General features: G+C 37.5%; 1 protein-coding gene across 7 annotated transcripts in view; it reads right to left on the bottom strand.

Moving 5' to 3' along the window:
* jar (Myosin heavy chain 95F jaguar) overlaps positions 1–27,617 on the bottom strand; it is a 192,226-nt gene that overhangs the window by 17,535 nt on the left and 147,074 nt on the right. For 3 of the 7 annotated variants that reach the window (XM_070100242.1, XM_070100244.1, XM_070100243.1), the window contains 9 exons: positions 26,964–27,088; positions 26,117–26,233; positions 25,663–25,880; positions 23,510–23,600; positions 22,414–22,553; positions 18,080–18,121; positions 1,751–1,871; positions 1,140–1,257; positions 636–701 (listed from right to left, as the gene is read on the bottom strand). In XM_070100242.1, the coding sequence (XP_069956343.1) occupies positions 636–701; positions 1,140–1,257; positions 1,751–1,871; positions 18,080–18,121; positions 22,414–22,553; positions 23,510–23,600; positions 25,663–25,880; positions 26,117–26,233; positions 26,964–27,088 (1,038 nt within the window). The remainder of the gene's footprint in view (positions 1–635; positions 702–1,139; positions 1,258–1,750; positions 1,872–18,079; positions 18,122–22,413; positions 22,554–23,509; positions 23,601–25,662; positions 25,881–26,116; positions 26,234–26,963; positions 27,089–27,617) is intronic. The other 4 variants (XM_070100247.1, XM_070100249.1, XM_070100246.1 and 1 more) reach the window with 3 other exon arrangements.

The raw sequence follows: 27,617 nt of genomic DNA, 5'->3' as shown, positions 1-27,617 counted from the left end.
TACCTCCAGGATTCAAGTATGGCTAACCGGTTTCTCTTAGTCCCTTCATAAATGTTGCCTTGTACACACACACTAACAGAATGGATATACATTATATACCCACCTTGATTATTATCATTATAATCAAGGGGAAGCACTAAACCTGTAGGATTATACAGTGCCTGTGGGAGTAGATGTGGAAGGCATTCAGGCTTAATTCAGGAAACTGCAGCACAAATCACGAAACCTATCTGCCTCCACTCACAATGATTTAATGGATGCATACAAGCCTACCGAATGTAGCCCCTAGCACTGAAACAGGTGGTAGGTTACTAAAACCAATAAAGAGTTTGTAGATGGATAGTGAGGTTCAAGTTAGGGTATGTAGGAAGAAGGGGGACTATTTCCTAGTCAAAGTACAACTCAGACAGGGATGTGTGATGTGAGGGAATGATGGGGAAAGTGTTTCTTTTTCACGTCATTCTACCTTGGTGGGTGACAGCCAGTGTTTAAAAAAAAATCAAAGCATTATACATTGTGAAGACTAATAAAAGCTCACAAGAGAATTTTCAAAAGAAGCAATACCTTATTTTGAAACATTACAAAGGACTTGCCACACTACTTTATCACTGAACAATGCATACATTTTATAATACCTTTCTTTATGTAACCAACAACACGGCAGACTTGCCCCTTTTCTGTTACGTATGTCACCTGGTATGCTTTTCAACGAAAAAATCAGCAATTCAATTTTATGCTAAGATCCATCTTCCACAGGTAAGGATAAGGTAGTAAAATATTTTAGTTTAAAATTTTTGTTCAAACCTAATATAAAATAAGCTTGCTTGGCATAACCTAACAGCAAAAATATAGAGCAAACTGAATATGTGTTTTGTATATACTATATAGCTTTGTATGAACTTGTATTTATTGAACTTAAAGACAAACTGAGAGAAATGAATGTGTATTTTATAAAATTAAATACATTACAATTAAAAATGGACAGTCTCCAACAAAAAGTCAAGTTATGCTTTAAAACTTAAAAAAGAAAACTTCACAAGACATAAAAACAAAATTTATTAACATTAAACACTCACTTTTAAAAAAATTAACATTAGTTTTGTACAAGTAAGGAATTAAAGTAAAAGACAGTCTGGTACCTGCATCAAGGACAGATTTTGGAGCACGCTGATTTTCTTCCATAGTAGTACGCTTCTTATTCTTGGCTTTCCAGGCATGGTAAACCTTCAATCGACGATGGAATTCACTTCGACAAGCCTTAAGAGACAAAAGTAAGTTACTTGCATCAATATCACAGCAAAATTAAGCTAACTAGATGTACTGTACAGGTATTTTGGTTGCTGCATGAGCCAAGAAAGGTATCCGGGTATTGCCTAAACCCAGTCATTTGTGCCTCGATGCACATGACAGCAATGGTGCAGAGTACAGCACATGTTTTTTTATCTCATAAGAGATGTTTAAAAGCATTTTTTTAATGCTAGCTGTCTCCTGATAACAGGCACTCTGAAGGAGGGGCTATTACATGGAAACAAATATCCCAATTTTTTCAAGAAAAATGGCAAATTAGGACATACACAACCCAAAACTAATTTCAACCTTCCATTAAAATACCAATTTTGAATGTTTAAAACTAAACTGTGTGTCGTCTTACATGTTTACAAGAGGCTTTTATTTCCTTCTCATATGACAGAACAATACATCTCTAGATGGCTCCTGACTAACAATATAAAGAATATATTGACCATAATACCTCTAACAGCTCAAGATCACATGAGGTATTAATTGTATCTCGTAGTTCTGCATACTTCCACTTGCTAAGGTCATATTTCTTATTGGCTGCATCTAGACGCTGCTTCTCAACCATGCTCGATCTGGTGGAAAAGTGATTGTTCTTAAAATTTACATTATATATTTAAAACACTTACTGACATTAGCATTTCTCAATTAAAAATAAATAAGTAATAAAGAAATTCAACTTCAGTCTTTGTGATAAAAACAAAATTACAATGAATATTACAACTATTTAATTTTTTAACTAATGCATACTAAAGGTATATATATATAAATATAAATAAAGTAAATAATATTGGTGAAAATATGCAGTATTAAGATACAAGCAAAAACTATGATATCCTTTAAATACCTAACTAACAGAAACAAAAAAGTGAAATGCAAACACAAGAAAAATATTTAGTTACTCTCAGCATGCATGCAAGTTAGCAACAAATATTAATAATACATAATTTCACAAATTAAAATTATGATTCAGCATATTATAAGTTACATGCCATAAAATTATAAACATTGACATCTACAGAAAAATTATAGTCTGTCAATCCTGCTCATCCCAAGAATTACACTGCTGAACAGCTGACAATTCTGATATAATTGAAGAATTAATGTAGTGCTCCAGAAATTTATTATTTAACATTGGTACTGTGCTACACTGAATACTTGTGAAAGGGTGCAAGTGCATTACTGACTACAAATACTAAAAGGTGTCAGTAAATGACACAAGTAAAGCACTCTGCATATTACATGATGCTGTGCATACTTCACAGTCAAGATGCTGCAAGCAAATGTCACTCATAAACCTTATACTGTACAAAGTGATTATACTCAAGTACAGACTAATCAAAACACATGCTTTAAATTATATGCAACCTCATGGTTGAAATTAAATACAAAAGAATACTGAACATTCCTTTACGATGTTAATTATTTAGTTCATATTAACAGAAAACATTACAATGGTACTTCCCACAGTAGAAAATATTGTTTTCCTTTCTGTGCTTTGGTCCACCTTTTACTGTGCCTATAATCAATCTGTTGGCACATGAAAAAAATAATTTCTACTCTACACTACAAAAGTGAATATAGTTAATGAGATTTTTCTGATGAATATTGCTAATACAGTACTTTGAACAGTAAATGAATCCTCTGACAGGTAACAGATTACTGTACTGTATATACTATACAGTAAATTGTATAATAATAATAATAAAGAATTAATACATTTTAAATAATAATATTGAGCTTAGTGTTAATGTAACATAATTAAGAAAAATAACTAAAACAAAATCAGAATTAACATCTACAATGTCTTCAGAAGTGGGATAGATTGGCTTGACCACAAAGTGCATATGACCCATGTGGGTTTATCACTCATTTTTGAATATGACAGTAACATTAAATAATCACACAGTTAAAGAGCAGAAGACAGACTGCTGTTTGTACAACATTGTGAATATGAGTCTAAACATTTGCTTCAAGGACTGGGCATCAAAGCATTATCATCAACAAGTGCTACAGTATTCACCAACAAGATCCAACAAATGTGGTAAACCTAAGAAAATGATATATGCAAGTGTCAAGCATCACAAGAGAAATTATTATTTATTAAGTTTCAGGTGTGTAAAGAAAAAATGAAATTCTTAGTTGTTTTAATTAGCTGCACCCAAAATGAAGATGAATTAAAAAAAAAAAAAAAAAAAAAAAAAAGTGATATTGTATGTGTATTGCAGGTATGATTTTGCCTCTCTTGTACCATAAACATCAGTAGAAATAGTGTATACCCTAACACATTAATTTTTTTTTTTTTTTTTTTTTAGCATGTTGGCTGTTTCCCACCGAGGCAGGGTGACCCCAAAAAAAAAGAAAAAACTTTCATAATCATTCAACACTTTCACCATCACTCATACATAATTACTGTCTTTGCAGAGGAGCTCAGATATGACAGCTTAGATGAACTTGCTGACTGTTTTCCACATAAGGCACAGGTGTTACAGTTCAATGGTAATCCAATGAGCCTTTATTTTCCTACTCTACTTTTAAAGTGCACCCTAACACATTTGGATATTCAAACTTCTCTCTCTGATTGCCTCTCATGCCTCATTTTTGCAGCTCTTTCTTAAATGTCTTCTATATTTCCTTTCATCCACCCCAGATTTACACGCCTTTACCAGCCTATCTTTCCACAAGACTGATATATTTCATTAGCATCTCTGTGGTTCTTTGAGTTATACCTGATATACAACAACAATGGTAAATTTCTTGGTGCCTCCTGTGCATAACATTTATACCATATACTGATCTTAGACTAGACATTTCTACTGTCTCAAGCCTTTCTTTATAGCAATATTAAATAAATATTCTACTTAAAGATGTGTCAACACTCCCTACTTTAAATACTTATTCTGATCCTCTCCTCCATACTTTTTATTCTTATTGTCTTCCTTTCTCTTATATTGTTTTATCTGGCTTCGTACACACATCCTTCCAAACTCCTGTACTAACTCCTTTAACTGTGAGACATCTGCAAACAGCAACTGTGAGAGCTACCACTTAATAGGAGACCCATTATCATTTATAATCACAACTACCTCATATATTAACAATCATTTATCTAACAACCATAATTATATACAATACTGATGAACACCCATGGAGGAATCAAGTGCTTTTCAGACACTTCATAAAAACTGTCTGAAACTTTTAACAATTTACCACCTATTCCATATACTGTATTTGTAACATAAATAGCAATCCTCACTGTCCTTTCATACTGCCTTTCCAAATACATATACTGTATGCAAAAAATAGTTTCTTATTTAGCCACCATTTGGAAAGGAAACTTTAAAGAACATTTCCGTCGGTCCTGGACCACTGTCAAGTCATTAAAAAATCATGACTTGGCAATGATCCATAATGGACCAAAATGGCATCTGAAGTTCTCTCTCAAAAATGCAGATTAATAGTACAGTCCCAACAAATACATTTTTTCCAAGTACTGAACAATTGCATGATTCAGCTTATACAGTTGACCCAAACATCTATTTTTTGCTGCATTTCCAATCATTAACAACTACAATACTGCCAAACACTTTACCTGATATGCATAACACACTTACTTCCCTATAACTTATAGGCACTCTCTTTCCACTATATAAAGGAGTCACAAATACTCACTGCCAATCCTTGGGTACTTTCCCCTTCTTTAACATGCAAACAATGTACTATGTTGATGAGCTTGTACATAATATGTAATGAATAAGCAGCATACAGTACAATCACAATTTACAAACTAGATGGGCTCCTAGAAATTATTCAAACTCAATTAGTTGTAACTCGAAACTCATGTTATCATTGGAGATGCAATCCTGAACCATAATATTCTGTGTCTAATTATATTTATTTCTTAATAATGAAAATTAAAAAAAATGTATGTTACTCTAATGAGTCCCCTTTTCTCCAATTATCTATACTCAACACTCATGCACAAAATGAACATACACAAAATGTCAATGCCATTGGTAAGAAAATAAGAAAAATAATATGGTACATATTCATTTTTAAATATAGTTCTTAACCAATCTCTCTCAAACAAATTAGTCCTCATATGTATAAAATGAATATACGCAAAATATGAAAGTATTTGGTGAAACATTAACTGAAAAGAGAATTAACTGAAAATTTCTGTTTGAATGTTGGCAATGTTCTTATCTGCAGATTAGTAAGTGCAGCTGTTTGTAACTCAGATGTTCCTAAGTCAGGGGTCTACTGTAAATGAGTATAAAGAATTCATGAAATGTGGAAGTTAGTTTTAGTCTCTTGCTAATCATAAACCAATGATATAAATTCACTGTACACTATGCATAAGATTGTTACCCCAATTCTGTGTGATTCTGTTTGCTATGAAGAGAGATTATTAAGTAGATATGACTGTCCAGAAACATGAGATTAATATTACATTAAGTTTTGGAGGTACCTGGTCATTACAGAGTAATTAACCCTTTGACTGTCGCAAGCCCATTTCTGAAACTGTCATTCTATGTCGCAAAATTTTTGGAGAAAAAAAAAAATTACTTTTTCTTATGAAATGATAGAGAATCGTTTCCTGATGGTAATGACACCAAAAGTACGAAATCTGATCAAAAACTTATGGAATTACGCTCCCGCAAAGTTAGCAATCTCGGCAATATATAGCCATCGGCAATTTCGCCCACTTAGAGCCCTATTTTTGGCCAATTCCATTGTTCCAGTCGACTAAACTCATAGCTATTTCTTTAGAACTCCATTTTTTCTATCAATTGAGTACAAGAAACTGCCCATTTACCGATTTCAACTACCCAATAAAGTGGTCAGAAATTGGCAATTTGGTCAATTTCATGCAAATTAAAAAAGATGCCAATTTCAAAATAGGGTCCAGAATAAATAATGCAGATATTCTTGGCATTAAAATAACATATCCTCTGTTCATTAGTCATGTCTCCAGGCCCCTCTTATATTACTCTTGCTTCCTATTTTGATTTTTTATTCACACAAAAAAATAGAAGATTTACTGTTATGCAGACTACTGCATTATTGTAAAAATGATATAAATAATATCAGTGCACTAGTGAAAGAATATTAGACTCCCCAGTTGACGTGTATTGGACATGTGGTGTGATTTGCTTACTGTTGAACATGGGTAAAAATCAAACATTTCCTCTACTTTGAGCTCAATTTCAAGGTTGTTTTTATCATGAAACTATTTCTGTAATATGTTTTTCATTCTATCAAAAGAGACCAAGAAAATGAGAATACAACCATAAATACTATACTAAAATACACCTCGAATTCGGCGTTTTAATCCAGAAATACGGTCGAAGTTTTTTTTTTTCTTATTATGCACTGCGTGCTGTAGGATTTTTTTTATACAGTGCACACTGACCACACAGACCCATTCTCTCACATGTGGGCCTACCAGCTTTCTCCTGCTTGATTTGAAGCCGCTAGAATTGAGTAGATATACGTCTGAAACAGTCAAAGGGTTAATATTTAAACTGCATGAAGCTCAGTCCTCTGGATATAATGCTGCACTTGTTCTAGCAGTATAGATCAATCTCTTCTACTTAACTCCCTGTAAATTTATTGTATTAAGGATGCAAGAGAAATACAACCTTTCATCACTAAACTTTAAGTGTGTATAGCAGGAGGATATGAATTTAAGAAATTTATTAAATGTTAGATTTTCATAGTATACACAATTACTTCTCATTCCTGAATTAAAAAAAAAAAAAAAACACTGAAGTCTAATTGTATTTTTCAAGCTACAAACATCCCAGGCTTAATTTACAAATTTTTCAAGGTGTACCCATAATGACACAATTGCAAATAAACAACAGTATGGCTTTGAAGGGACTTGAGCTAGAGTTTGTCATGGCCACACTGGCATTAGATTCAATGTAAAAACTTGCATTTGTGGTCACAATGGGACCCATGCTGGCCTCCCTATGGTGTATAAATATACCTAGTCAGATGAATCTTATTGTAGCCAGCTGGCCCAGTGGCTTACACGCTGGCCTAGAGTTTTACGATTCACTCACCGCAAGTTCAATCTCCACCCGTACCTTGGCTTGTTTTTTCAAGGTGTAACTATGTTAAAAAGTTATTTTAAATCAAATATAATTGAAACATGTAACAAGATTTGAAGTAGCATAAATTTCCCTTGACAAATACAATGGTCCTTTGGCTTACATCCTTGACCTAAAACTTCCCTGAGTATTAGTCAATGGCTAGGAAAAAATACAAAAATAGTATGCCAAAGTGAGCTTTCTATATTGAAAAAGTATGCTGTAGTGAATTTATTGAGAAAACTTCATTTTCTTAGTGATTAATACGACAAAGAAAAATTAAAAATACGTATACAAATTTTAAATTTAATTTTTCTAAAGATTATTATTATTATTATAATCAAAAAGAAGTGCTAAGCCACAAGGGCTATACAGTGCTGCAGGGTAGGGAAGGAAGCGAGGGTATTGGGTGGCAGAAGGGGGAAGGGATGATCAGTAGGTTACAGAAAACAGCGGGACAGGGGATAGTGCGGGGGTAGAGGGTAGCAAGAGATTGAGGTAGAAAGGGCGGAAGGTATCATCAGAGTTTGTGAAGTCAGTCAGTTGTTGTCAAAAAGTCAATGAGAGAGTCCGGATGAAAGGTAGGTCCATCAGCGAGAAGGGAAGGTAAAGATAGAGCAGCGGAGCGAAGACGACGACGGAGGTAAATTCTGCGTGCTCGTTGATAAAGTGGGCAGTCTAACAGAATGTGGCTGACTGATAATGGAACCTGACAATTCTCACAGAGAGGAGCAGGGCACCTCTCCATGAGATATCCACGAGTAAGACGAGTATGGCCAATGCAAAGACGGGAGAGAGTAGTCTCCCAACCTCGACACTGGTGACAAGAAGACGGCCAGTAACCTATACTCGGTTTAATAGATTGAAGTTTGTTACCGAGTAGAGTAGACCAACGTTGTTGCCAACGGGTGTGAAGGTGGGTAGCTATTGCAGCAAAATAATCCGTAAATGGAACACCTCTATATGAAACTGGTAGGTCATGTACTGCTGACCGTGCAGCAGTCTGCCTGTTCATTGCCCTGTATGTCAACATGACCAGGAACCCAACAAAAAACAATATCTTTATGCTTGGTAGAGATGCGGCGTAGCCAAAGTTGGATACGGAGGACTAAGGGGTGAAGTGTATCAAATTTCTGTATAGCCTGTAAAGCACTAAGGGAGTCTGAGACAACCACAAACGATGACACAGGCATAGATGCAATACGGATAAGTGCTGCAAGAATGGCATACAATTCAGCAGTAAAAATCCTAGCTGAAGATAGTAAATGCCCTCATACAAGTAAATGCCCTCATACAAAGCTGTCCGGAAACACTGCTGCGAATCCTACGCCATCAGAAGACCTAGAGCCATCTGTGTACACTGCAGTGGCATGAGAATGAGAGTGGAAGTGGTCAAGAAAAAGAGAGCGGGAAGCTACCGTAGACAGTTGGGCTTTCGAGCAAGGGAGTGAGAAAGAACAGACTTGAACAGCTGGAACTTCCCAGGGGGGTAGGGAAAAGTGAGATGCAACATGAACATAGAAAGGTGGTAATTGAAGAGAAGACAAGAGCGAATGTAGGTGACAAGAGAAGGGACGGAGCAAACAGGGGCGGCGAACAAATAAAGAATGTCTACTAATATCGGTGACCATTCTATAAATGGAAGGATTGTGGAGATCATGAGAGCGTACATAGTAGCGAAAGCAATGGGCATCACGGCGATCGGATAAGGATGGAACGTTCGCTTCTGCATAGAGGCTTTCGACAGGGGAAGAGCGAAAAGCACCAAGGCATAAACGTAATCCTTGGTGATGAATGGGGTTAAGGCTAGAGTAGCAGGAGAGGCCGCTGAATAGATCTGGACACCATAATCAAGTTTCGATAAAATGAGGGTGGAATGTAGGCGAAGGAGAGTTCGACGATCAGCTCCCCATGAAAGATGAGCAAGAGTTTTAAGAAGGTTCAGCTGGCTGTGACAAGTTGCTTTCAGAGTGGTAATGTGAGGTTTCCAGGATAACCTACGGTCAAAGAGGAGGCCTAGAAACCTGACTATCACGTTCAGGGATACGGGAGCCATAGAGGTACAAAGGATGATCGGAGATGACAGAGCGTCTAGTGAAAGTAATTTGGTGAGTTTTGGTACTGGAAAATTTAAACCCATGTGTGGTGGCCCAATTGGAAACACGGTCAACCGCATGCTGGAGAGAATCTGTAATGAGGTGACAGTCAGCGCCTGCACAGGCAATAGCGAAGTCATCAACATAGAGTGATGACCAAATATTGGATGGAAGACTAGAGGCCAAATCATTTATAGCAAAGAGAAAAAGCATTGTGCTCAGAACACATCCCTGGGGGACACCTTCAGCTTGGATAAAGTCCGGGGAGAGCACATTATTAACCCGAACACGGAAATGTCTTTCAGTTAAAAAGTTCTTAAGGAAGTATGGTAGATTGCCTCAGAGGCCTAAGGAGTGGGCTTGGGCCAAAATATTATACCTCCAAGTTGTGTCATATGCCTTCTCAAGGTCAAAAAATATGGCAATAACTGAGTGGTTATTCACAAAGGCATTACGAACATACGTATCCAAGCATAGTAAGGGGTCTATGGTAGAACGGCCCTTACGAAAGCCATATTGACGAGTGGAGAGACTGTTGTGTCTCTCTAAATACCACACTAAATGTCTATTTACCAGGTGTTCCATCACTTTGCAAACTGCACTGGTAAGAGCAATGGGACGATAGTGCGAGGCTTCATGTTCCGTAGTGCCCGGTTTGCGGAAAGGGAGAACAATGGCAGATTTCCACAGCTGTGGAAGAACTCCTTGTGACCAAATAAGATTGAAAAGGCATAATATGACTGCAAGGGCTGACTGATGTAAATGTTGTAGCATACGAATATGAATGTCATCGGGCCCAGCTGCTGATGATCGGCAAGCTGAGAGTGTTGCCTCCAGTTCCTGAAGTGTAAAAGGCACATTATACTGTTCTTCTCTGAGAGAAGAAAAGTACAAGGGTGCTAACTCTCTGGCAGACTTTGAGGAAAGAAACGAGGGGCATAGATGGAGCCCCTGAGAAATATGGACCAGATGATTGCCAATTTCATTGGCAACATCTAGTGGGTTTGCTATATCAACACCAGCAACCCGCAGAACAGGAGCCGGGTCAGAATATTTACCACTCGGTTTTCGTACTTTTTTCCAGACTGCACTCATAGAGGAAGCAGAGGTGATGGTGGAGACAATCTTGCTAGCAAGTGCGTTTAGCGTCACGGATGACATGGCAAGCGATCGCACGCTTCTGCTTAAAATCAAGTAGTCTCTCCATGGTTCTATTGTACCGGTACCTGCCCCACGCAGCGTGTTTCAAACGTACTGCACGAGCACAAGCAGGAGACCACCAAGGCACGCATTTCTGAGAATGCCTGCCCGAAGTTTGGGGTATAGGATGTGAAGCTGCAGTTAAAACGGAGGACGAGAAGAGGTGTAAAAGCTCATCAATGGAGGACGAAGAAGGAACCTCGCTCAAAACAGTTAGTCGTGAGTAAAGGTTCCAATTTGCCTGATCAAATTGCCAGCGTGGGTTACGATGAGGTGGTGAATGTGAAGGGGAAGTAAGAATGATTGGGAAATGATCGATGTCATGTAAATCTGGGAGAACAGGCCAGGTGAAGTCTAATGCGGCAGAGGAAGAGCAGACTGAAAGATCGATGCAAGAGAGAGTATGAGTCCGAGGATCAAAATGGGCATGAGTACCTGTATTTAAAACATGGAGGGGGTGGGTAGCAAGAAAAGCCTCTAACTGAATGTCACGGGAATCACAGTGAGACCCCCTCAGAGGAAATGATGGGCATTAAAATCGCCAAGTAACAGAAGTGGTGGCAGTAATGACGACACAAGAAAGGCAATATCCGGCATAGATAAAGGAAAACGTTCAAGCAGCGAAGGAACGGTGCGCTGTGAAGAAAGGAGTTGCGCAGATGGAGAAGAGGAAAGAGAAGGAACAGAGGGTGGATCAGTGTTCATTGATGGTTTGGTCTCTGCAATATATTCAGAGATTGCTTCAAGTGTTTTGGAGTTCAGAGATGTTGTATGAGAGACAATACTGGAGATGGAAGGAGGAGTTTGAGTAAAGATTGGAACTGTAATGGACTGTACCAAGGTAGGGGGGAGGCAAAAGGGTGGAGGGAACTGGAGAAGTGTGGGAGGGGACAGAAGAGGCAGAAACCTGGGAGGTGGCAGAAGAGGAAGAAATTTGGGAGGGGACAGGGGAGGAAGGCACAGTGCGAAGAGGAGGATGAACCTCCACACTTGTAACAGAGCCAGTGAAAGGGGAAGACTCAAGTACAGAGACCGGGATGGTAAAATGTGGAGGTGGATGAAGGGTAGGAGGGGTTAAAGGAGATTTTTTGGACTTCTGAGAAGTAGAGGGACAATTGGGAGGAGGTGTCGTACGAGGTCTTGTTGATACCGGGGTTTGTGAGGGAGGACATGAAGAAGTGAGAACAGACTGAGGTGTTTAAGTAGGGACGTCTGAGCCCAGGACAGCATAGACAGGAATGACTATGGGACTGGCAACCGCAGAGGAGGCTGCTGAAGATGGGACCCCAGAAGTGGGGGGACGTTTTGAAACACGAGAATAAGAAACATGGGGTAGTCTCCCTTGGAGGCGGAGATGAGAAACTGCCATAGCATAAGGGAGACCTTCTGCCTCTTTGAGGTAACGAATTTCCCGCTCATTTAAGTAGACCTGGCAACGGCGAGAGTACGAAGGGTGAGCCTCATGACAATTAAGGCAAGAGGGAGGTCGACTGAAAGACGTATTAGAATTGTCTTCAGCACCACAGACTGGGCATTCGGCTATAGATCTGCAATATTTTGCTGGGTGGCCAAATCGCCAGCAATTCCTACACTGTTGCAGTGTAGGGATCACCTTCCGAACTTGTAACCGATGTCCTGCTACATAAACAGAGGATGGGAGTTCACGGCAGTCAAAAGTTAAACGAGCCACGTTGCAAGGGTATCGTCTTCACCCGCGGGCAGGAAGAACATAAGTGTCTACCTTGAGAATTGGGAGATCTTGGAGTTCCAGCTGTTCGAGAATGTCATTGCCACATGTCTGGAAATTCTGTTGGACTATGGTATGGGGCAGAATAACAGTACCACTACAAGAATTGAGGGAATGATGTTTTTCGATAGTGATAGGAATAGTATTGATAAGTGAAAGAAGAGAAAGATCATGAGCTTGGGTAGAATTCTGGACTGTGATGATGCGCGTACCACTCTTAAGAGCATGAAAGGAAATATCTCTACCAACGTGGCATAAGAGCGCTTTGCCAATACTATGGTCGGAAAGATAGGCAGTAGAAGAAGTCGGTCTTAAAGTAAAGAATTTAGTCCACTGTGTGGTCCGAAACCGAGTGTGGAGAGGGAGTGCATGGCGTGTCGGTCGTTTCCAAGTAGAATGGGAAGGTAACGAAGTAACATCATCAGGAGATTGTCGTTGACATTTAGAAGTGGGACCAGAGGCGGTCCGACGTGGGACGGGCTGGCGATTCGAAAATCGCCGCACCATAGAGGGAGAGGCCAGAAGCATAGTCAAAGGAGAGCGGAGGTCAGACAAATCGAAGGAGTCAGTCGAAACCCCGGCACCTGAAGCAGGTGATGAAACAGCACCAGCAAGAGGAACAGGGGCCTTAGGAGTGTCCGAAGAGTGGCCAAAAGACGAGGCGAGGTCAGAACGGGGTGTGGTAACAATAAGGGGCCCGGGGGTAGCGGGGTCATGGATCGGGTACTCCATGGTTAGGTTACTTCTTTCTTTTTGTTAAGAAAAAAAAAAGAAGAAAAGAAAATAAAAAAGAAAAAAGAATAAAAAAGGGGGGGACCAGGGAGAGATAGTTCCTAGGAGGAATGAAAGGGCCAGAAATCTCCCTCCGCACCCAAGAGGACCTCAGCACCGCAAGTAGTGCAGATGCAGCATGGAACCCGTGCCATACCCTACCCTTCATGCCAGTAAACCAGCAATCCGGGATAGCAACCTCACATCTGCCGAGCTACCTCGGTGGACAAAAGAGAGGGCAGCCGGATATCCGCCACAAAGCATACCTCCTTCGACCACCACCCCCCCGGAATCCGAAAGGTGGCTTCCAGAGATACACCCGTCGCCCGAAAGACACCCAAAGCCACCCTCCGGGACCGGAGAGGGATCGGGACATCCCCAGGCGATCCAGATTCCACTGCAAACTACGCCACCGCCAAGAACCTCAACGGAATGGGATGGACCCCGGTACCCTTTCCCCTACCTAGGAACTAGCGCGCCTGTGGGAAAAATCCCAAAGGTCGAAAAGAGGAAGGGCAAAAGGGAGGGGTGGGGAGGAGGAGGAAAGGAAAAAGGGGAGGATGGGATAGGGAAGGGAGGATTGGGGGATAATTAGGTTCGGTCTGAGGAAAGAGACCAACAGGTCTAATTCCTCAGACCAAGAGCCTCTTCACCACCACAAGGAGCCCCCCTTGAAGAGGCATTTTTCAAAAGAACATGAAGAGAATAGGAGCACAGATGGAGAAAGTTAATGTATAAGATCATGCACTCATTTTTCTTAAATCTGAGACATACTTATTAAGCTTATAAAATGACTCAGTCAGCCTTGACAATCCAAGCAGAGGACTGATGCACTGCTCAACATCATACATTTGCTCTTTTCTCCTCTTATCTTTTATTAAACTACTTAATAAGATATTTTTATTACCCTGCCTGTAGCTTCAGAGTGGATAATTGTTTTTGGTCCTGTCTTTGTGTCAGTCTACCTATTTGTCTGTAATCAAAATAAAATCAACAGATGGAGGGATCCTGATGATTTTAGGTGTGAGTAAAGGGTTGGTCTTCAAAGATTATACACTCCATTCAAAACATCAACAGTGCTGATAAGGAAACCAAAATTGAGTTAAGTGTTGGCATTCCTTGACATAAATACTGTACATTGATTTCTTGATTTCAGTGAAAGTTGAAATTTCTAAAAGCACAATAGCTACCAAAAAAATTAACTGTTAATCTTTTCATAATATACAGCAACTAAAATTTTGCATAATCCATATTTTCCAAAATCCAAAAAAAAAAAAAAAAAAAAAAAAAAAAGAAATCAAACAGAATATTACATCACATATGCCTTTTCTATATAGACAGTAAACCCACAAAAAGTCAAACATATTAGGTATTTGTCATACTATTAAACTGACTAAATATTCTGAGTTATGAAAATTTAATATATATGATCTTCGTTACTTTGCCTAATTTAAGTTTTTCAGTTACTTCCTTATGTTTTAACTAAATTTAAGGTAAGGCATCTTTTTTTCCTATAAAGAACAAATATGTAAAAGCATTTGCTTGGTTTCAGCATTAAGTGGATAGTTCAGTGCACGATAAAAATAAGTTTACAAATATATATAATAACTTATGATATTTTCTTCTTTTTCTTGGTAAGCAAACAGGCAAAATTATTTACAAACATTATTTTTCCGGGGCATGGGGGAGTGACTGTCTAGCTTGGGATAGGCGCCCATACTTTCTAGGCGTCTGGCTGTGTGGTAAAGTACTGCGTACTCTAATGCTGAGTTTTCAGGTTTGAATCCTGCTGTGGAATAAGAGGTAATGGTTGTATACAGTACTCTATGTACCTTTTCCTGGTTACTATTAGACATGTGGTGAATATTATTCTAGAATGTTGTAGTGAGGAGGAAGTTGGAGGCAGTGGAGATGTTGTGTCCATGGGCAATGTGTGGTGTAAATATTATGCAGAGAATTCGTAGTTTGGAGATTAGGAGGAGGTGCAAAGTTACTCTAGGTATTATCCAGAGGGCTGAGAAGGGTTATTGAGGTGATTAAGAGATCTAGAGAGGAAGGAGCAAAATATAATGACTTGAAGGGTGTATAAATCTGTAATGGAGGAAAAGCAGGGTAAGGTCATCCTAGGAAAGGTTGGAGGGAGGAGGTTAAAGAGGTTTTGTGTACATGGGGCTTGGCCATCCAACAGGTGTGCATGAGCATGTTAGATAGGAGTGGATGCAAATGGTTATTTAGCTACAGGGAACACACTTTTGGCAAGATATTGAATGAATGATGGTGAATGTGTTTTCTCCTTTGGATTACCCTGCCTGGGCAGATGACAACTCTTAAAGAAAAAAAAAAAGACCATTCAGCTGGATTGAGTAGAGAACCAGTTGAACAACCTCCATAGGGTCATCTAACCGGTTCTCAAATCAGCTGAAAAGATACAATGATACTGGATTCAAATCTATGTTAATAGTGGTTTTACTTTTAAAATTGAAGTACTGTTTTGGTACAACTCTAATGCTCCTTACCAGCTATATTCTTTCAACAAACCGGCTGTATTCCACCGAAGCAGGGTGGCCCAAAAAGAAAAACAAAAGTTTCTTTTTAACTTTAGTAATGTATACAGGAGAAGGGGTTACTAGCCCCTTACCTCAATGGCAGTCTCCTGCCAAGGCAGGATGAACCAAAAAAGAAATCACTAATATTGAAATTGTTCAGGTATTTGATATTTTTCATGTCCCACGACAAAAAATTTTTTCAAGACCAATGAAAGCAAAGTAAAACCCAAAATTTACAATTAAAATGCATGTGGGTTTCCTTCTTGCAAGAATACAAGACCTCTAAAGTCTACACTTAATCATCACATTATCAAATCTGATTTATGTACATAAATCTGAACCATTTCACATGCTGACCATAATGCTTAGTTTGATGTATGATGCACAAGGGAACACTCATGCACAACAGTAATATTTATATTTGTAAATAAAAAAGGAACAGGGTTTGTGAATACTACCCAGATGCACCCTCATCGGATAAAGAAGACTATTGAAAAACTGCATCATTATTCTCTGTATAGTCTAAAGTGCATGTGGGTGAAAATCAATGCTACTTCATGAAATTTTCAAAATTTGAAGGAATGAATTTTCATTACCATATATTTACTGAAAATGAATTTTTCAAGCAATCCAATTACTGCTCAGAGAAAATAACATTTTTTAGAACAAATGTTTTCAAGAAATGTTTAAATTTATCTCCTAATGTTGAATCTTGATTAACCATGAGGTTTAAATGCAAATGCAACAAGCATTATGTATACTAATGACATCACAATACAGAAAAAGACTGCTTTTATACTGGTCAATAAAAATAAAGAATATGTATTGATATTACTTTACTTAACCCTTTCATTGTCCATGTAATAGTAATACAGGTTTGAGGTCATTGTCAGTGCTGTAGTACTATGCCATGAGCTCAGCTCTCTCTCAGATAAGCTATGAGTGGCAAATTTGGGCTTAGATATGAAAGGATGGGTCTATGCACTAAGTGTGCACCACATAAAAAAAATCCTGCAGCACACAGTGCATAATGAGAAAAAAAACTGTGACTGTTGTATATTTCTATATGTTTTTTATGGTTGTATTCTCAATTTCTTGGTGTCATTTGATAGAATGGAAGATATGCTATAGAAATAGAGATGATTTTGATTGGTTTCTGCACTGAAAATAGCTTGAAATTGAACACAAAGTAGCAGAAATGTTTGATTTTTGCCGATATTCAAGAGTAAACAAATCGTGTCACTCATCCAATACACATCCAACTGGTGTAATACGTATTCATGAATGCACTGATATTATTTATACAATTATTACAATATTGTATAATAGTAAATTTTCTGTAATAATGTTGGTAGAATTACCGACAGTATGTAAAGTAAAAGGACACAAGTGCAACTAATATGGCATTTTTATTGTGGCAACGTTTAGCTCTCCAGGAGCTTTGTCAAGCCATTACCTACTAACGGCTTGACAAAGTTCCTGGAGAGCGAAACGTTGCCACAATAAAAATGTCACATTAGTTGCACTTGTGTCCTTTTACTTTACAGCAAATTTTCTATTTTTTTGTGTGAATAAAAAATCAAAATGAATTCATGTGTAAAGCCTGGAAGCATAACTAATGAAGAGGAAATGTTATTTTAGTGCCAGAAATGCCTGCACTGTTTATTTTGGACTATTTTAAAACTGGAATATTTTGAAATTTGTATGAAATTGGCCAAATTACCAATTTTTGATCACTTTACTGGGTAGCTGATGGGGCATTTTTTGTGCTCAATTGATAAAATGGAAGACATACTAGTGAAATAGCTAAGAATTTGGTCTACTGGAACAATGTAATTGACCTAAAATAGGACTCAGAGCGGACAAAATCGCCGATGTGTAAATACCACTAACGCAGCAAAATACACATAAGTAATTTCATCAATTTTTGTTTTGTTACCTTCAAAAAAGGTTCTCTACCATTTCTTTTTTTTTTTTTTTTTAAATTCTTGAACGCTGTGGACCAGTTTTAGATCTGGGGTCTGGACAATGACAGGGTTAAGAGACAACTCATTATATATTATTATTTATGTGTGATGAATAGCAAAGATCCTTACCTATATTAAATGCAATATAAGGTTGAACTGCTACACTTGAATAAATCAGGAAAGTATCTTAAGTGACATTTCAAAATATCCTTCAAGCTTTGAGAATCTCTACTGGTGGTAACACTTGGGATAAGCAACAGTTGGTCTATAGGGTTACAGCACTGGTAATATCAAGAAGCAAAATAAGGTCTTCATGGCAAACTAATCAAGCCACGAAGTACGTACACAAAGTGAATACCTTTTCAACTTCAACATTTGGCTGGAATCTCCATTTACCAAGCTGTGGGTAAGAGGATAATGGATGATGTATCCTACACTTGGAAATAATAACTTTTTATAAGTCAAGTTTTTTGTGTATAAGCCGAGTAATATGATGTTTACATAGCAACCACGTTTGGCATATTTATGAGTGAGTGTGTAGAAAAGTCACATTTTTTCATTAACTAAACCTACATAACCCTTTTCAAGCTTATTGTAGTGGATTTAATTGTTTAAAAATATATTAAAGGTAGTTTTATAGTCAACTTCAAACAGATTGATTTAAAATTTCATCTAATACACAGTACTTAATAAATTACAGCAAATTAATATTTCCTTAAAAGCATGGTGAATGTTTTTTGTACAGCCTAACACAAAGTTTATAACTAGGAGTTTGTTACTGAAGTTAATGACAAGAAAAACTAATGATACTAAGTACAGACTAGCTTAAGGTAATAAAATAACAGAAAATTGTAAAACATGAAGCTGCAGGTCAAATGGAATGTAAAATAGCAAAAAAAGTGATTGTAGGATGTATAAATACCACTCTGATTGATAAAACTTATGATAATCCCAATGTATAAGCTTATACAAAATGCATCAATTAAAAATGGAGAAATTACAGGAATATATCTTTGCACATTTAGGAAGGCATAGTATGTATCAGTGACTCATGAACTATGAAAGACCTCTTTTATGAATGAATAAGGGGCACGTTTGGAAAAGAAAAATGGTGAAGATTTTGTTCACTTAAATACTTTTTATGTAAGTGTATTATATAATTAATGAATTATATAAAGCTAAGTTAACATTTCCAGAGTACAGTGGCTAGCACACTGGTCTTGAAAGTGAGACAACCTGGACTCAATTCATAGGTAGTGTGGAAAAATTGGGGCAAAGATCTTTTATTAACTTTATCCCTATGCATCTACAAATAATTGGGGACCTGGATGTACATCAATTAGCAGATTATATTCTGTGGGTGAAAAAACAAAGGTTAGGCTTTATCATGACTGAGGTAAGAAAGTTATGCCTGAAACATGTAAGCACAGGCATCTCCAGTTTTACTTAGGTACCTTTTATGAGCTCTTGGTTCTTTATGGCATGAATTAAACACTTAAATACTTTCAAGAATTTACAAATGGTGCAAGTGTATGAGTAAATATTGTTTTAATTGAGTGGGGAGTATTAAGGTGAAGAAACTACTGTTGAACTGGACATCTTAATACATCTTCAAATGAGAATGGCATAATGTTGAAAAAAACAATGTGGGAGGAATAAGTAAAGGAGATGGAGATATAAACTCGCATTTAACCATTAATGATATTTTGTTTGGAGAATTTTTGGCACTGGTAATATTCATGAGGGATCTGTAACAGATGAAAAGTTAATGAATAAATTATTGAAGTCTTTGGCTACATCCATAGTAGCACCAACTAACAAATTAACAAATCCACAACTAACTCAAAATTTGAAAAGGAAACTTTAGACATTTTCATAATAGCTCAGGAAAGACTAAAACACTCAAGTTTCCTTTTCATATTGTGTGTTAGTTGTGAATTGTTTCAGCATGGTAATGTGACTTTGATTTTTCATAAACAAATCCCAAAACATGCAAGTAATATGTAAGTTTTGAGCTACTCTGTACATGGAACTTCATTAAGATGAATGAAGAACAGAACTAATAGACTTGGATCAATCAAAAGATAGAGGGATAGTTGAAAAGATAAAATTTACTTTACTAACTGATTAATAAAGACTGATAAATAGACACAAATCATAAAGTACTACACAGACTGATAGTACATTTCCCTAGGCGCTCTCTATGACCAGCCAGCTGAAACTTTTTTTTTTACTAAGCAGCAACAATATAAATAGATTAATAAATACCTTTTCTATGCCGAATTTTACTTTTCATTCATTAGTAATATTTTTCTTTCTTTTTCTTTCAACGTACCAGCCGCATCCCACCGAGGTGGGGTGGCCCAAAAGGAAAAACAAAAGTTTCTCCTTTTACATTTAGTAATATATACAGGAGAAGGGGTTACTAGCCCCTTGCTCCCGGCACTTCAGTCGCCTCTTACAACATGCATGGCTTACGGAGGAAGAATTCTGTTCCACTTCCCCATGGAAATAAGAGGAAATAAACAAGAACTAGAAAGAAAATAGCAGAAAACTCAAAGGGGTGTGTGTATATATATGCTTGTACATGTATGTATGTATGTATATGTATATGTATATGCAAGTATATGGAATAGGTGGTAAGTTACTAAATGCTGTAAAAAGTTTTTATGAGGATAGTGAGGCTCAGGTTAGGGTGTGTAGAAGAGAGGGAGAATACTTCCTGGTAAAAGTAGGTCTTAGACAGGGATGTGTATTGTCACCATGGTTGTTTAATATATTTATAGATGGGGTTGTAAAAGAAGTAAATGCTAGGGTGTTTGGGAGAGGGGTGGGATTAAATTATGGGGAATCAAATTCAAAATGGGAATTAACACAGTTACTTTTTGCTGATGATACTGTGCTTATGGGACATTCTAAAGAAAAATTGCAAAGGTTAGTGGATGAGTTTGGGAATGTGTGTAAAGGCAGAAAGTTGAAAGTGAACATAGAAAAGAGTAAGGTGATGAGGGTATCAAATGATTTAGATAAAGAAAAATTGGATATCAAATTGGGGAGGAGGAGTATGGAAGAAGTGAATGTTTTCAGATACTTGGGAGTTGACGTGTCAGCGGATGGATTTATGAAGGATGAGGTTAATCATAGAATTGATGAGGGAAAAAAGGTGAGTGGTGCATTGAGGTATATGTGGAGTCAAAAAACGTTATCTATGGAGGCAAAGAAGGGAATGTATGAAAGTATAGTAGTACCAACACTCTTATATGGGTGTGAAGCTTGGGTGGTAAATGCAGCAGCGAGGAGACGGTTGGAGGCAGTGGAGATGTCCTGTCTAAGGGCAATGTGTGGTGTAAATATTATGCAGAAAATTCGGAGTGTGGAAATTAGGAAAAGGTGTGGAGTTAATAAAAGTATTAGTCAGAGGGCAGAAGAGGGGTTGTTGAGGTGGTTTGGTCATTTAGAGAGAATGGATCAAAGTAGAATGACATGGAAAGCATATAAATCTATAGGGGAAGGAAGGCGAGGTAGGGGTCGTCCTCGAAAGGGTTGGAGAGAGGGGGTAAAGGAGATTTTGTGGGCAAGGGGCTTGGACTTCCAGCAAGCGTGCGTGAGCATGTTAGATAGGAGTGAATGGAGACGAATGGTACTTGGGACCTGACGATCTGTTGGAGTGTGAGCAGGGTAATATTTAGCGAAGGGATTCAGGGAAACCGGTTATTTTCATATAGTCGGACTTGAGTCCTGGAAATGGGAAGTACAATGCCTGCACTTTAAAGGAGGGGTTTGGGATATTGGCAGTTTGGAGGGATATGTTGTGTATCTTTATACGTATATGCTTCTAAACTGTTGTATTCTGAGCACCTCTGCAAAAACAGTGATTATGTGTGAGTGTGGTGAAAGTGTTGAATGATGATGAAAGCATTTTCTTTTTGAGGATTTTCTTTCTTTTTTGGGTCACCCTGCCTCGGTGGGAGACGGCCGACTTGTTGGAGAAAAAAAAAAAAAAAAAAAAAAAAAAACATGTATGTGTAGTGTGACCAAAGTGTAAGTAGAAGTAGCAAGACGTACCTGAAATCTTGCATGTTTATGAGACAGAAAAAAGAACACCAGCAATCCTACCATCATGTAAAACAATTACAGGCTTTTGTTTTACACTCACTTGGCAGGACGGTAGTACCTCCCTGGGCGGCTGCTGTCTGCCAACCTACTACCTAGGATTAATAATATTTTTTTTTTTCAACAAGTCGGCCATCTCCCACCTAGGCAGGGTGACCCAAAAAAGAAAGAAAATCCCCAAAAAGAAAATACTTTCATCATCATTCAACACTTTCACCACACTCACACATTATCACTGTTTTTGCAGAGGTGCTCAGAATACAACAGTTTAGAAGCATATACGTATAAAGATACACAACATATCCCTCCAATAAATAAATAAATAAATAAATAACACATTCAACTTCTCCTTAATTACTGTGAAAAAATGACTCATAACATTGGGTTTCCTTTGAACAAGTCCATATATTTCTTTACTTCAAAGTGTTTTATATGCACAATCCTCACCAAAAAAAAAAAAAAAATACCAACCTTCTCTTCTCCATAAGTAATATTGTATCCTGATATTAGTCATCCTGAGTCTTCTACAGATATATGAAAAACTTTATAAAAATAAATGACCAAGAGTGAATGTCTGACCTCTTGAGTGATGGGGCTATATCATCCACAGCTGAGTTAGTTTCATTGGCCAAGCGAAGAGCAAGCTCATGGTCTCTTCGTTCCTGCTCCTCTTGCTGGGCCAGGCACTCAGATTCAGCTTCCTCCTTGGCCAACTGAATCTGTATTGAGAAAAATATGCATGATACTTGTAATTTAAATAATGTCTGCAAGAAACAGTAGTCACTTACAAATGGAGTACAATGTCTTAGGAATGGGAGTGGTAAGGGGTAATCATATTGGATCTTAGGAAGGAGGAAGTAACCCCAATTCCATGAATCAAGAACTTTTTAACAGCTTCTAGGTGTACCCCTCTTCCCTCCTCCTTGAAGGATGAATTATAAAATCTTGTAATTTTCCATAATTGATTATGGTTTCTCTAATGACTCTCCCAGAACAGTGCTGATTTATAACAATTAATTGATTATAGCTAAATAAATAACAAATTAAAAAAAGGTAAATTACATAGTTTAAGTATCTGAAAGATGTATGAAATCAAATTTACTTACAGTAGATAAAATACAGCACACTTAACTATAATATACATTCAGTAGTCACTTCATTAGGTACACTTGCTTGTTAATGCAAATACCTAATCCACTAATCACATGAAAGCACTTCAATGCATAAAAGCAAGCAGACATGGTCAAGCAGTTCAGTTGCTGCTCAGACCAAACATCAAAGTCTAAGTGACTTTGACGGTGGAATGAGTGTTGGTGCCAGATGGGGTAGTTTGAGTATCTCAGAATTTAGTGTAAAAAATAGAGATGTGGTGAAACAGGAGGTTCAAAGCATGAAAGTGCAGCCAACAAATCTGTTGCAGCTGCATGATGCTAACATGTCAACATGGACCAGAACCTCTAAGGAATCTTTCTAGCACCCTGTTGAATCCATGCCACACTTTTCGGGACTTAACAAGCTGTCGAGTGTAAGCAGGGTAACGTTTTATGAACGGATTCTGGGAAACCAGTTTGCATTAATCTACTGAAAGTAGAAACTACCTCCCTCCCTCCTCTACAAAAATCAAAAGGTGCTCTATTATTACCATTCTATACATGGAGCTAGTATGGCAACTAACCTGTAAAGCTTCAGCTGCTTTCCGGTCTTCCTCCTCCTGTTTGCGACGCAGCACCTCTTCTTGCTTACGCCGAGCTTCCATTTCAGATTTTCTGAAAATAATAGGGTTGTGGTGAAGAACAAATATTTTCATATTTTCTTCTGTAGAAGCTAAGTATCTTTAAGTGATAAACACTATCATATTAGATCGCTGAAGGAGTGAGATTCTTACAGGTAATATTACTTGCCCTTCAATAGCATTTCATAATCCCTCTTTTCTATATCAGTTTTGTTGGAGGTGGAAAAGGCCTGCCTTGCCAGTGTCACATTCCCTCTTCCCTCTTACTCTGATCAGTTCTTTGTCATATTGCTATAGAGAAGTTTTGCATTATAGATTCCAGCAACTTACCACCTTTCTAAACCCCTGGGTAGGTCCCAAGTCTTCCAGTTTGTATTTCAGTGTTTAAAATTCCATACTATTATTTAGCCCTTGTTCTGTTTGCTGTCTCTGTAATATTTTAATATTTATTATTGCTGGATTGGGCATGTTATATTTCTGCCTGAGTCTTCTGCTATTTTGTAGTGGATAGTAGATGACAGTAATAAATATTTTGGGATCCTTCATAATAATTAAACAGCTATGCACTTAACAATTCATCACATCCTATAATAAGCATTTCTTCAAATCTCCTAATGGGAAAGACTGCACCAATTATCATACTAGACAGCTTGGTTCCTGTAACTGTCATTAGGTCTGGCATTCATCATTTTAATATTTAATTACATTTCTGAATTAAATTAGCAATCCTAACTAAGTCTGGGTACATTACCTTAAAAATTGAGTCCTATATTACTGACAAGTGTCATAAACAATACTGCAAGAACAATGAGAAAGTGCAAAATAAACATAATAAAAATTTGTTATCGAGTAGTTTGGTTTTCTAACATCAAAGTTCTGAACAATATCTCAAATTATTAAGAAAGTCATCACAGAAATAATTCAGGAAAGACATGGGAGGACAGGTTGCATTTATTTGCTCCTAAAAATAGGGTTTTGAGAGGTTCTCAAAGATTAGTCTAGAAGCTACAAAGCATTAAAGGAATACAAGACAAAATATTACATTATATACGAGATTATTTGCTTGAAAGAAAATTATAAACTGAAGAGAAATGTTCTCCTGGGAGAATGCTATCAGTGAAATACCCTAGGGATAAATACTCACCCTGATAATTTAGTAATTTCTATAAAAGCACTTGCCAGATGGAATAAAGCTCTATATAAACACACTATATAATGTTGCAGTTTAAAAACTGTAGTGTAAAGCACCCTTCTGGCAAGACAGTGATGGAGTGAATGATGGTGAAAGTTTTTCTTTTTCAGGCCACCCTGCCTTGGTGGGAATCGGCCAGTGTGTTAATAAAAAAAAAAAATAAAATAAACACCTATACGAGAAGCTTTTGTTTTTCTTTTTAGGTCAACCTGCCTCAGTGGGATATGGACGATTTGATGAAAAAAATAAACAAACATCTATGGGAGCAACGGGCTAGTAACCCTTTCTTCTGTATAAATTACTAAATTTAAAAAGAAAAACAAGCTTAAAAAGAAAAATTTTATTCTTCTTATTAGGTCACCTCAGTGGGTTATGGCTGGTTTGTTAAAAAAAATAATGAACATCTATATAAAGATCTAGATAATTCTGTAGTGGGAAGGAAGGCGGGGTAGGGGTCATCCTAGGAAAGGATGGAGAGAGGGGGTAAAGGTGGTTTTGTGTGCGAGGGACTTGGACATACAGCAGGCATGTGTGTGTTAGACAGGAGTGGAGACAAATGGTTTTTGGAACCTGAGGAGCTATTGGAGTATGAGAAAGGTCATACGTGTGAAGGGATTCGGGGAAAGCAGTTAGCCGGGGATTCAGGGAAAATGGTTAGCTGGACCTGAATCTAGGAGGTGGCAAGTGCAGTGACTGCACTCTAAAGGAGGGGGGTTTGGGATATTTGCTCTTTAGAGGGACATCTACACTGTTGTACCTGCATGCCTCTGGAAAGACAGTGATAGTGTGAATGATGGTAAAAGTGTTTCTTTTGTCAGGTCACCCCACCTCCGTGGGAGGACAGCCAACATGTTAAAAAAAGTAAAACACATTCTGAATATAAAACAGTTCATTATATAATTACTTCTTTCTAATTTCTTCCTCTTCTCTTCTCTTTCTTTCCTCCTCCTCTTTCTTCTTCCTCTCCCTCTCCATTTCTTCTTGAATACGACGGATTCTTTCCTGTTCCTCAGCATTCTTTTGTTGAGTAAGCTTTTTATGCAAGACACTCAGCTCAGCATTCAATGAATTAACAAGACCATTAACTTCCTTATCAATTTCTTCCCGGCTCATAACTGTTGTCTGTTCCAAAATAAAGCAGAGTGCAGGTTCAGAAGTGAATAATATATAGAATACCTAGTAAACAATATAAAAAAAATATCACCTTATTACTGTAATGCTCATTAGTCCATGAGGTAATTCAACTATATTTTTTTTACTAAGTGGTAGTTATTAATAAAAATGTAGGGTACTAAAAAAATAAAAAACTTCAGATTTATAAACACTCTAAGTTTAAAAACTGCTAATTACAATCCTACCTGTATTTTTGTGATAGTAGCATCCATGTTACCCTCAAGCTTTTTAACTGTTGCTAGTGATGATTCCTTCTCTTTCTTCAGTTGGTTAACAATCCCCAACATTTGCTGCAACTGGCCCTGCAGAAATGCGAGCAATGAAACTAAAACGAAGAAGAGTATTATTTAGCTGAGGAGAATTTTTACTTATATTTTATCATGTTAGATAAGCATGAATGGAGATGAATAGTTTTTGGGACCTCACAAGCTGTTGGAGTGTAAGTAGGGCAATATTTTGTGAAGGGATTCAGGGAAACTGGTTAGCCAGACTTGAGTCCTGGAGATGGGAAGTATTCTGCCTGCACTCTGAAAGGGGGGTGGAGGTGGGAAGTACAGTGCCTGCACTCTGAAAGAGGGGTGGGGGTAGGAAGTACTGTGCCTGCACTATGAAAGGGGGTTGGATGTAGGAAGTACTGTGCCTGCACTCTGAAAGAGGGGTAGGAATGTTGTAGTTTGGGGGTTAGCTGAACTGTGATGTCAGCACACTTCTAGTAAGACAGTGACTAAATGAATGATGATGAGTATTTTCCTCCTTTTTTATTTTTATGCCACCCTACCTTGGTGGGAGATGGCTGGCATGCTAAAAACAACTGTAAAGGTAAATTGATGGAAAATGGAAAAATGGTAAAAACATGCCAGTGTATCAAAAAAGTGATCAGAAGACCAAAAAACTATAGGCTTGTCTCACTGACAAGGGATGTTGTAAAAAAGTTTGATACAACCTTCAGAGAAAAGCAATGCAAATAGAAGTTTATAAGATTTTACCAGTCATCTTGCATGTTCAAACAGGATATGGAATGTGGCACTTTACCTGTAGACTCTTTATCTTGAGAATACCCATGTAGCGTGGCCGGTGCTTTTTCCTTGCATTATACATTTTCACATTCTTTTGAATAATTATAAGCTGCTCACGGCGATACAAGATCTTGTTTCTTACTGAAAAATTGCAAGCATTAAAATCTTAATAAAGTACATCACGGTAAATCATAGATAACATTTTCAAGTTTAGTATACCATTATACCCCAAATTACAGTAACAAATATTCAGCACGTCAAAAATAAAAAACACAAAATGTAATAAAAAAAAAAGCCACATCAAGTGATATACATAGGGCCTCGCTTCACAGCGTTTTGCTATACGGCATTCTGATAATACAGCAATTTCAAATTATGACCAAAACTTGCTATACGGTGAGCGGTCTTTCTCATATGGCACGCCCCACCCGGTTTGTTTACATTCTCCGTGAGCACATCTCTCTATTATGTCTGGAAACTTTCCAAAATTTCAAGTGTTTTAAAGTTATTGCATATTTTATATGTACTCTAATAATTATACTTATGTGTACCTATACCTAAATATACTTACACACTGTGCTGGTGTGTAGACACACATTAACCCTTAAACGGTCCAAACGTATATATACGTTTTTCAACATCTGAAAGTATGTAAAAAAATGTAGATCTT

Source organism: Cherax quadricarinatus, chromosome 72, assembly GCF_038502225.1.
Source record: "Cherax quadricarinatus isolate ZL_2023a chromosome 72, ASM3850222v1, whole genome shotgun sequence".
NCBI lineage: Eukaryota > Metazoa > Arthropoda > Malacostraca > Decapoda > Parastacidae > Cherax > Cherax quadricarinatus.
The sequence above is the reverse complement of the archived record's forward strand: the minus strand, read 5'-3'. Positions and strand labels throughout refer to the sequence as shown.